Source organism: Leptosomus discolor, unplaced genomic scaffold (genome assembly GCF_034619465.1).
Source record: "Leptosomus discolor isolate bLepDis1 unplaced genomic scaffold, bLepDis1.hap2 HAP2_SCAFFOLD_35, whole genome shotgun sequence".
In the NCBI taxonomy this organism is placed as follows: domain Eukaryota; kingdom Metazoa; phylum Chordata; class Aves; order Leptosomiformes; family Leptosomidae; genus Leptosomus; species Leptosomus discolor.
This window is the reverse complement of record NW_028237764.1, coordinates 496,511-506,802: the sequence shown is the minus strand read 5'-3', so window position 1 is coordinate 506,802 and position 10,292 is coordinate 496,511. Positions and strand designations below refer to the sequence as shown.

General features: G+C 50.6%; 1 protein-coding gene across 1 annotated transcript; it reads left to right on the top strand.

The window, feature by feature from the left end:
* The first annotated feature begins 1,015 nt into the window (after positions 1-1,015).
* On the top strand, positions 1,016-2,035 carry LOC147412891 (olfactory receptor 6E1-like). Its single transcript, XM_086480767.1, has one exon. It carries the CDS (start codon positions 1,016-1,018, stop codon positions 2,033-2,035), a length of 1,020 nt encoding a protein of 339 aa, XP_086336893.1.
* Positions 2,036-10,292: the final 8,257 nt, after the last annotated feature.

Sequence of the window (10,292 nt, the reverse complement as noted above, 5' to 3'; positions counted from 1 at the left end):
TGCTCCTTTCTATGTCTAAAAATAACGGTGAAGATGAAGGGAAAAACATTGGTCGTTATTATGTACACTTTTCTTGTGCTTCCTTCTGTTAGATTCGTATTTTGATTTTAAAAAATAATAACTGGGTACATCCGAGGTTTGAGACTTGAACAGTGAGTGTCACCGACTGTGCTGCAGGTGCCTGTGAGAACTTGTTTCCCAGAGGCTCCCTCTATACTCAATGGAGACAAGAGAAAACACTAGAGGCTGGGTCCTCCCAGCCTATAACTGGCATGCAAAACAAAGCTTACAAATCTCTTTAGGACACCCTTGCTCTGCGTTTCGGTCAGGACATTTGAGGGTAATAGCAATGAGCAGCTGTTTGGAAACAACTGCATTTGAGTGCAGGCGGATGTCAGATGAGACTGTGTGGAACCACAGAAAATTTCAGTCACTATTTAGAGTACTAAGGAAGACAAGTCAGACTTGGTCCTTGTTCCCCCTTCCCATCCCTGTCCTCTCCTGAAGAAACAGAGAACAAGAAACCATGGAAGAAAGTGGGGGATTACAGAAGAGATACTTGATATTACTTATTTTAAAATCAACAGATTCTCGGGGATTCCTAGCCCAAAAAGGCAAGTATGGAAAAATAGAAAGAACAGCTTTTAACATACAGATTTGGTTTGATTTCATTTGTTTTGCTTTTTTAGTATTCGTGCAATAGAAGAGGAGAGTTTGGCACATAGGTGTGACAGAGGTTTGCAAGAGGTCTGAGTGAATGAATTTGGGATTACCCAGGAATGGGATGAAATAGCTAACAGCCTCTTTAAAATGTGTTCTGGAGAAAGAAATCCTTTGTGAGTGTTTGGAAAGGGTAGAAAAGAGACAACAAATTCTGTGAGGACTCCCACTGAAATGCGAAACAGAAAAATTGAGGTGGGAGAAATGATTGAAAGGACTGTCTCTGTCTGTGTCATATAGCAAGACAGAAAGAAAGGAAAGCAGCAGAAAAGGAAGGACAGAACTAATCACCCAGATGGTGAAATTATCACAGTTGGTTTTTGCCAGGTTCCTGTCTCCTCAGGATGAACTGAAATTGAGCATGGGAGCAGAAAATGAAAGTGCAGTTACTGAGTTCATCCTAGAGGGTTTCTCAGGGCTTGATCAAAGACTACAGCTATTTCTCTCTCTGGTCCTTCTGCTCGTCTACCTGACAACAGTGATGGGGAATGCGACCATCATTTTCCTGGTGTGTATGGATCACCGCCTGCAAACCCCCAGGTACTTTTTCATCAGCAACCTGTCCTTCCTGGAGATCTGGTTTACATCCTCCACAAGCATCAAACTCGTTGTGATCCTGGCTTCTGGGAGGAGAAGAATCTCCCTAAGCAGCTGCTTTGCCCAATCCTATTTCTATTTTGCCCTGGGCTGCACAGAGTTGGCTCTTCTGATTGTCATGTCCTTTGACCGCTATGTTGCCATCTGCCAGCCTTTGTGTTACGCTGCCATCATGAAGCCTCAGCTCTGCATCCGCCTGGTTGTTGCTGCTTGGGTCATGAGCATCACACTCATGAGTTACCGTCTGGTCCTCCTCTACGCGCTGACTTTCTGTGGCTCCAACAAGATCCACCATTTTTTTTGTGACAACTCCCCCTTATTCAAATTGTCCTGCTCTGACACCAGCCTGCTTTGGAAACTAGACTCTTTTTTATTGCCATTTGTCGTACTGGGTTCCTTAGGTTTAACTCTGGCATTTTACATGATCATCCTTCTCTGTATTCTACACCTTCCAGCAGCCTCTGGGAGGAAAAAAGCTTTTACTACATGTTCTTCCCATCTCACCACCTTGGCCATTGCATATGGGAGCTGCATTGCTCTCTATGTGTGTCCTTCCGAAGATGTTTCCTTGGAGACAAACAGAATCGTAGCTTTGCTCAACACCGTCCTGTACCCATTCTTAAATCCATTCATCTACAGCCTTAGAAACAAGGCTGTGATGCTGGCCCTGAACAAAGCCATTGCCCGTGCAACAGTACAGCTTTTCCCCTCATCATGATGCCTTTCTGGACAGCGATTCCAGTGACCTGCTGTCACCTCTTAAATGATACCAGTGCGTATGTATGTGACCTCCAAACACAGATGCCTCAGGAGGCTGATGTTCTTCTGGGATTGTGTCAGGCTAAGTGATACGAAGCTCATCTGTACAGTCGAAGAAAGCACTACCAATGGCAGAAGGAGTAGCTCAGCTAATACCCTGCCTCAGCTCTCCCAGACCCATCCCAGGAGAGCCACCAGCTCATCAAGAGCCCTTCTCTGCAAACTAAGAAGAGCACAGAGGCACAGTGGCAGGTGGATCCCAAATTACAGGCTCCTGAGGCATGAACAAGTTGTCCCAGCTCCTTCCAGGGCTGCCCTGGGAAAGCCATCAGCCCCATTTCCAGGTGTGATACCCATCAAAAGAAGTCACTGAGAGCAGCTTTCTGGATCACCACTTGGGCTAAGGGGACTGTTGCCTGGAGGTGGAGGACACCTTTTGGGATGCAGGGCAGGAGCATTTTTGGATTGCACAGGACGTATTATGGAAAGTTTAGGGGAGGCCCTCGACCAGTGTAACCTGTTCTGTCTTCTCATGAAACTTTATTTCTAACTCTTTCCTGGGTGAGTCAATCTCTCCTTTGCGTGAACCTGTGAGCACAGGGGTGTGAGTGCAGCAACTTAAGCAGGACCAGGGGGTCAGACAGGCCTTGTGTCATTTGTGCCAGCAACTGAGAGACAGGAGTGACTGGAGGTCAGAGTTTGTGTGTGTGTGTGAGACTGAGATGGTCTGTACCAGCATCTGCAATGGGACTGTAGCCTCAGGGGCTCATACTGAGGAGACTGAGTGTCAGAGCCCGGGTGCTGGAGGGATCCACCCTGTACAGGTACCTCTATAGAACAGAATGGTTCAGTAGGGAGGGGGCTACAATGATCATCCAGTCCAACTGCCTGACCACTTCACCTCTCACCAAAAGATAAATCATATTCATAAGGGCATTGTCCAAATGCCTCTTAAACACTGACAGGCTTGGGGTGTCAACCACCTCTCTAGGAAGCCCATTGCAGGGTTTGACCACCCTCTTGGTAAAGAAATGCTTCCTAATGTCCAGTCTAAACCTCTCCTGGTGCAGCTTGGAACCATTCCCACATGCCCTGTCACAGGCTATCAGGGAGGAGAGCTCAGCACCTCCCTCTCCACGTCCCCATCTCAGGAAGCTGTCGAGAGCAATGAGGTCACTCCTCAGCCTCTTTATTTCCAGGTTACACAAACCCACTCTCCTTAGCCGTTTCTCATAGGACATGCCTTCCAGCCCTGCCACCAGCTTTGTTGCCCTCCTCTGAGCACCTTAAGTAAATTGTGGGGCACAGAAGTGCACACAGTGCTCAAGGTGAGGCCACACCAACGCTGAACAGAGTGGGATAATCCCCTCTTTGGGCTGGCTGGTTCTACTCTGTTTGATGCACCCCAGCTTCCAGTTTGCCCTCTTGGCTGATGGGGAACCTTCGAGACTCCTGTTGAGCCTGCTGTCAACCAGCACCCCCAGATCCCGTTCTGCAGGGCTGCTCTCCAGCCAGTCCTCTCCCAGTCTACACTTGTGACTGGTGTTCTTTCATCCCAGGAGTCGAATCTGACATTTGTTCTTGTTAAACGCGGTGACAACTCTAGGTCATGGATACAGGTATTAAATTGAACAGGACCCAGAAAAGGTCTGTGTGTTCCCCACGTACGTCCCAGTATGTATCCTTGCTAAGTCCACACTGCCTGCATTTGGACACATACTTCTCTTTTAGGGGCCCAGGAACATCACCCAGGAGGACTCTAATTGATGGCACACTCCTCACCAAAACGAGCTTTTAGAATCATAGAATCATGAATAGATTTGGTTGGAAGGGACATTCAATGGTCATCTAAAGACACTGAAATCATTTAGTCCAAACCCCAGCTGAGGCAGGGCCAGCTGGAGCAGGTTGCTGAAGACCTGGTCGAGGTCGGTTGATGGAGACTCCACCAATCCACTGGGGCACTCTGTTCCAGTTGTTGACCACCCTTCCAGTCAAAAAGCATTTACCTGTTTCAGACAGAATTTTGTGTCTATATATCTGTGTCCATCACCCCCTTGTCACTGGGAACTACCAAGAAAAGTTTGGCTCCCTGGTCTTCATGCCCTCCCATCAGGTATTCCTATACATTAATAAAATCCCTCCAAGCTTCCTTCTCCAGACAGAACAGTCCCACCACTCTCAGCCTTAACACCTATGAAAGCTGCTCCAGTCCCTTAAACCAGCTCTGTGGCCCTTTGCTGGACTTGCTTTAGTAGATCAGCAACCTCCTTGCCCTGTGCAGCCCAGCACTGGACACAGCACTCCAGGTGTGTCCTCACCAGTGCTGAGTGGAGGGGAAGGGTCACCTCCCTCCACCTGCCAGCATCGCTTTTCCTAATGCAGTTTTAACCTAATGTTTCTCTACCCGTCCCGACTGGAATGGCCTGACTTGGGTAGAAGAATATTGAGGGAGACCACGGCAAGGGTTGGGCTGAAGCTGAGGCAAATGGCAGCCACTTTTTATCTGCTCATGCACAAGTGCAGGCTGTCAGGTTGGTGAGGCACGAGTGACCCTTGGAGAGTCCATGTTGACAGTCACTCTCTCGCAGGTGCTCAGAACTGTCACCCATGAGGACTCTCAGTGATGTCACACTCCTCCCCAGCGTGAGCTTGTACAGTCTGGGGTTCCCTGGGATGCACTTTCGGCCTCTTTCAAAGATGGATGTTTGTCCTCTCTCAGAAGAGACCTCTGCCATTCCCATGACCTTTTCAAAGGGATATTCCAAAGAAATATCCATCTTCCCCTGTGAGTTCACTAACACTGTTCTTCCTGTTCTATGGTGGATCTAATTTCTTTAATCTTTCAGATATTTGCACCTGTTCAGGATACAATGACCATTTCTGAAGTCATCTTTTCAGATGCAGACTGGCCAGATCATTATTCTCTGGTTTCCTCCTCCCCTTAATCTTTGCTCATTCAGATGCCTCTCACCTAGGTTGCTGTTTTGAGCTTCAGGCAGTAAAATCTTACCTGTCTTTCAACAGTCTAATTGTGTCCTTAGCCAACCCTTTCATTGTCTTTATTTCTAATTATCTTGTATCCACCTACTGTAGATATTTCTCCTCAGATTATCGCTTGTAGGAAGTTCAAGATCATTAGAGACAGCTCGGACAGAGCATGTGCTTGCAGAGTGTGTTTTATTGTTCATGAAACTTCATCATGCCTCACTGTTCTCTACACATCAGGAAAGTTCTTCTGTGCCCGCGTGCAGCCGGGTCTGTCAGGAGATCAGGCAGGAGATGATGCAATGGAGCTGTAACATCCAGCTGCAGAATGCAGTGGAGAAGGCTGATGTCACAAAAAGTGATGCAGGTTCCAGGGGACAATGAGGAAAACTATGGGGTTGGGGAGGTGAGGAGTAAGGTTGTCCATACAGTGTCAGACCTCAAAAAAATGCCTTTCTGATCAGTCCAGAACTCCTGAGGAGACCTTCAGTATCGTTAGCACTTGGACAATGCTGCTCTAACCACTTCTCTGAAAGAAAAGGCAGAAGGTGTAACCCTTAAAAAAAAAAAAAAATTTCTTAGATGCACTTTGAAAACTTCCTCCTGAACTACACTATGAAACAGCTCCAGTTATCTGTGCAAGTTTTGAAGACTTAAAGAAAATGACAAGGTAAACAGCTCATTAGGGCATTTGGGGCTCATTCCATGACCCCCAGGTACTGAGAGAAGCCTGAAGAAACCTCTCCAGAAGTCAAAGTCAGAAGCAAAGCCGAGAAGTCCCTTGAAGCCCTGACTGGCCCCCCTGAGGGCCCTTACTGACAAAGCCTCCCCAGGGCCTCCTTAGAGCAGATCACTGGAGGCCATGCTTGCAGGCAGGCCAAGGCCCTGTGCAGGGGGCTGGAATGCTGAGAAAACCCTTTGCTTTGCTTTAGGAAGCAGAAAGGCCAAGCCCTGACCCTCAGGCCCTGCCAAGGCCCATCCTGACACCCTCCAAGTTCCATCTCACCAGCCTCGCTGGCAGAGGCAACTGCTCTAGCCAAGAGGATCAAGACCTCAGGCCTCTTGGACCTTTCAGCTTGCTACAGCCCTTGGCCATCTCTCCTGCAGCCTGTCCTTCCCTGCCCCAAGCCTGCACCTCTTTCCCTTCAGGCTGTTGACACCCTGCTTGCTTTCCCACCCAGCTCTCACCCCACCGTTTCTCCACCTTCCCTCATGTCTCTCCACTCTCGCTGGCCATTCCATGAAACACAAAGCCATAGGCTGATCCAGACCCCCTCTCGGTGACCTCTTGCACCACAAGGCTACCCTTGCAGTGACATCTCTTTTGCGTTCACCTCCAGTCTGAACCTTCCAAGCCGCACTTGGTGGAGCTTTCCTTCTCTTCCCACTACCAAGAAAATCTCCATCAGCTCTGAAACCACCCTTCAAGCAGGTGCACGCTGCTCTTGTGCCCTGAGCCTCCACTTCAGCAGGCTAAAGAAGCCCAGAACCTTCATCCTTCCTGCACAGGCTCCAAACTCCAGCCTGGCAGATCTCCTCGGCAGTCCTTCGTTTCCTCCCCATTCCCCCAGACAACGGAGCTCCAAAGCCAGACTCTGGTCATCCACATGTGGCCACACCAATGCTGAGTTGAGGGGGATGAGAGGTCCCTTGTCTGGGTGGCCACGCACACCCTAATGCACACCCGTCTCTGCAGCCCCATCTGCAGCTGGCCTTCCACACGCTGAGCGTGTACCACCGGCTCCTCTGGCATCCCTCGTAGTGCCCAGGCCCTTCTCCTCAGGGTCACTGCTGAGCTGCTCAGCTCCCAGCCTGCCGTCAGCTATGGTTTCACTCTGCCCCCATAAAGGACTCACCACTTCTCCTCACAAAGCTTCCTGGGGTTTCTAGCGCCAAATCCCAGAGTTTCCAAGGTCCCCCAGCAGTGAAGCACCATTGGACCAGCTCTTCATCTGCACCCGCAGATGGCTCACCCTGACCTGTGGTGCCTCTGACAAGACAACAGCATGAGGAATTGCAGGGCACTACAGATCATAACAGGAGGCACTTGTTCAGTGATAGTGCTGACCAAGGGACACATTCCCACGGTGTCCAGCTCCGAAACACCAAAGGAAAGCACAAAGCAAGGCAGAGTAGGAGCAGGGAGGAAAGGATAAGCAGAGATGGGCAGTTTGCATGGGAGGGTACAAGGATGGTCAAAGGGAAGAAATTGTGACCAGGAAGTGAGGGAAAAAGGAAAGAAAAGGTGATGTCGTGGAGCTGATGAGGGCTGTTTGGGGGTACCTGCCAGGCAGCCCTGTATCTCTGCAACAATGCCTGGAGTGGGACAAGAAAGCCACAGGTCATCTGACCAAACTTTCTGTTTGAGGTCAATGGTCAGCAGGCACCTGCATGATTTCCCTGCCTCAGGAAGGCAAGATCTGTGTTGGATGGAAACACAGAATCATTCCTGCTGGAAGGGACCTCAGGAGGTCTCTAGGCCAACCTGCTGCTCACAGCAGAGTCACCTCTGGGATCAGAGCAGGTCACTCAGGGCTTCATTCATTTGGGGCATGAAAAGCACCAAGGACAGACACAACACCAGCTCTCTGGGAGATCTGCTGCAGTGCTTCACTGTCTTGGTGAGCAGAGTATTTCCTCCCTTCTTTCACGTGATGCCCATTGGCCCTCATCCTCCCATCATGCACAACAGAGTAGAGCCTCACTGCATTTTCTTGCTGATATCCAAGAAGATCTGGGATGGCTGTGAGGGCTCCCCAAAACCTTGTCCTTTCCCAGTTTTAGCACCTTTGCAGCAAAGGTGGCCAACAGCATCCTGGGCAGCAGTAGGAAGAGCACTGCCAGAAGGTTGGTGGAAGTGATCCTTCCTCTCTACTCAGCACTGCTACACTTTCTCTTGCTCACCTCCTTCACGGTTTTCTACCCTACTACCTTCACCCACACTTCAACCAAAGCTGCCCTCCACAGCAGAAGAGCTGTGACAACCCCTATCCATGCCCTCTTCCTGAAGGGCTCTACCAGGATCTTAGGGAAGGGGATTCTCACCATCAATGTGCTTTTGCTGGCCTGTCAGAGACACTGGCAGAGGTGAGCCTAAAATCACGTATCCCAGCCAGGAATCAAGGGCTGATCTATCAGCTACTGCAGAAAGAATCACAGAATCAGAGAACGGTGGGGGTTGGAAGGGATCATGTACTCCAACCCCCCCGTTAAAGCTGATTTGCCGAAAGCAGGTCGTGGAGGATCATGTCCAGGCAGGTTTGAATATCTCCAGGGAAGGAGATTCCCTGTTCCAATGCTCTGTCATTTTACTGTAGAGAAGTTTTTCCTCATGGTGAGGTGGAACTTCCTGTGCTCCAGTTTGTGCCCGTTGCCCCTTGTCCTGTCACTGAGCACCTCTGAAAAGAGCCTGGCCCCGTCCCCTTGACACCCACCCTTTAGACATTCATAAGTGATGGTAAGGTCCCTTCTCAGTCTTCTCCAGGCTAAAGAGCCCCAGGTCTCTCAGCCTTTCCATATAGGGGAAATGCTCCGGCCCCCTCATCGTCTTAGTAACATCCATTGGACTTTCTCCCACAGTTCCCTGTCCCTCTTGAACTGGAGGGTCCAGAACTGGACACAGTACTCCAGATGTGGCTTCACCAGGGCAGTGTAGAGCAGGAGAATAACCTCCCTCGAACTCCTTGCCACACTCTTTGTGATACACCCCACGATACCTCTGGCCTTCTTGGCCACAAGCACACATCGCTGGCTCATGGTCCACTTGTTGTCTACCAGAGCTTCCAGGTCCTTCTCTGCAGAGCTGCTCTCCAGTGGGTCCACCCCCAGCCTGGACTGGTGCAGGGGGATATTCCTCCCCAGGTGCAGGACCCTACACTTGCCCTTGTTGAACCTCATGAGGTTCCCCTCCTTCCCAGCTCTCCAGCCTGTCCAGGTCTTGCTGGATGGCAGCACAGTCTTCTGGCATGTCAGCCCCTCCTCCCAGTTTAGTATCATCACCAAACTGGCTGAGGGTGTGCTCTGTCCCTTCATCCAGGTTACTTATGAATATGATACATAGGATGGGACCCAGTACTGACCCCTGGGGAACACCACCAGTCACAGGCCTCCAGCTGGACTCAGCACCACTGAGCACACCCCTCTGAGCTCTCTCCTTCAGCCAGTTGTCCATCCACCTCACTCTCCACTCGTCTAGCCCACACTTCCTAAGCTTCCCTGTGAGGATGTGGTGGGAGACAGTGACAAAAGCCTTGCTGAAGTCAAGGTCACCAACATCCTCTGCTTTCCCCTCATCCACCCAGCCAGTCATGCTGTCGCAGAAGGCTCTCAGGTGGGTCAGGCATGATTTCCCCTTGGTGAATCCATGCTGACTACTCCTGACAATCCTCTTTTCCTCCCCCTGTTTAGAGGTGACACCCAGAATCAACTGTTCCATCACCTTTCCAAGGATGGAGGGGAGGCCGACTGCTCTGTAGTTCCCCACATCCTCCTTCTTGCCCTTTTTGAAGACTGCAGTGACATTGGCTTTCCTCCAGTCCTCAGGCTCCTCTCCTGTTTGCCGTGACCTGCCGAAGACGATGGAGAGTAGCTTAGCAGTAGCATCTGCCAGCTCCCTCAGCACATCTGAGCTGGTCTCGTGCACTCATCTTACCCACAGGGCTGCTCAGAGAGACGAGTCCTTCCCTTGCACACACACAGGCAGTGCAGGGCAGGAGTTGTCGTGCCTCTCTGGCCTCCTGCTGCCATTCCCAGAGGCTGGCAGGCACCTCAACCTTGCAGTGTGTCACGTTGCCCTGCACTCATCTGAGATGTCCCACGGCAAGAGAAATGGATGCAGGGACGTTTGGGTTCAAGGAAGCCCACCCCAGTGCTGCATTCCGGTGGTTTCCCAGGGGACGTTACTGTCAATGTGAAGTGACCCTGAGACACTGCCTGTCCCACTGCCCTTCATGGCATCCCCAGGAACAGCTGATGGCGTTTGTACTCCTTCAGGCTCATCTCTCCTCGTGGATGTGATGTGCATTCTTACATCTCATCTGAACAATGAGAACATGGACATCTGACCTGGTCATTCAGTGTTCCTCTGTGCCGGGACAAGAACCTCTCTGAGCTGGGGTGAGAGGGCAGTGCTGGAAATGGTGGTTGTGATGGGGCTCCTCCATGACGATTGCGCCAGGGCACGAGGTTTAACCCAGGCCGGCAACTAAGCACCACACAGCTGCTCCCTC

Excerpts from the sequence above, each read along its gene's own strand:
- LOC147412891 (XM_086480767.1), top strand. The coding sequence starts at position 1,016 with ATGGTGAAATTATCACAGTTGGTTTTTGCCAGGTTCCTGTCTCCTCAG.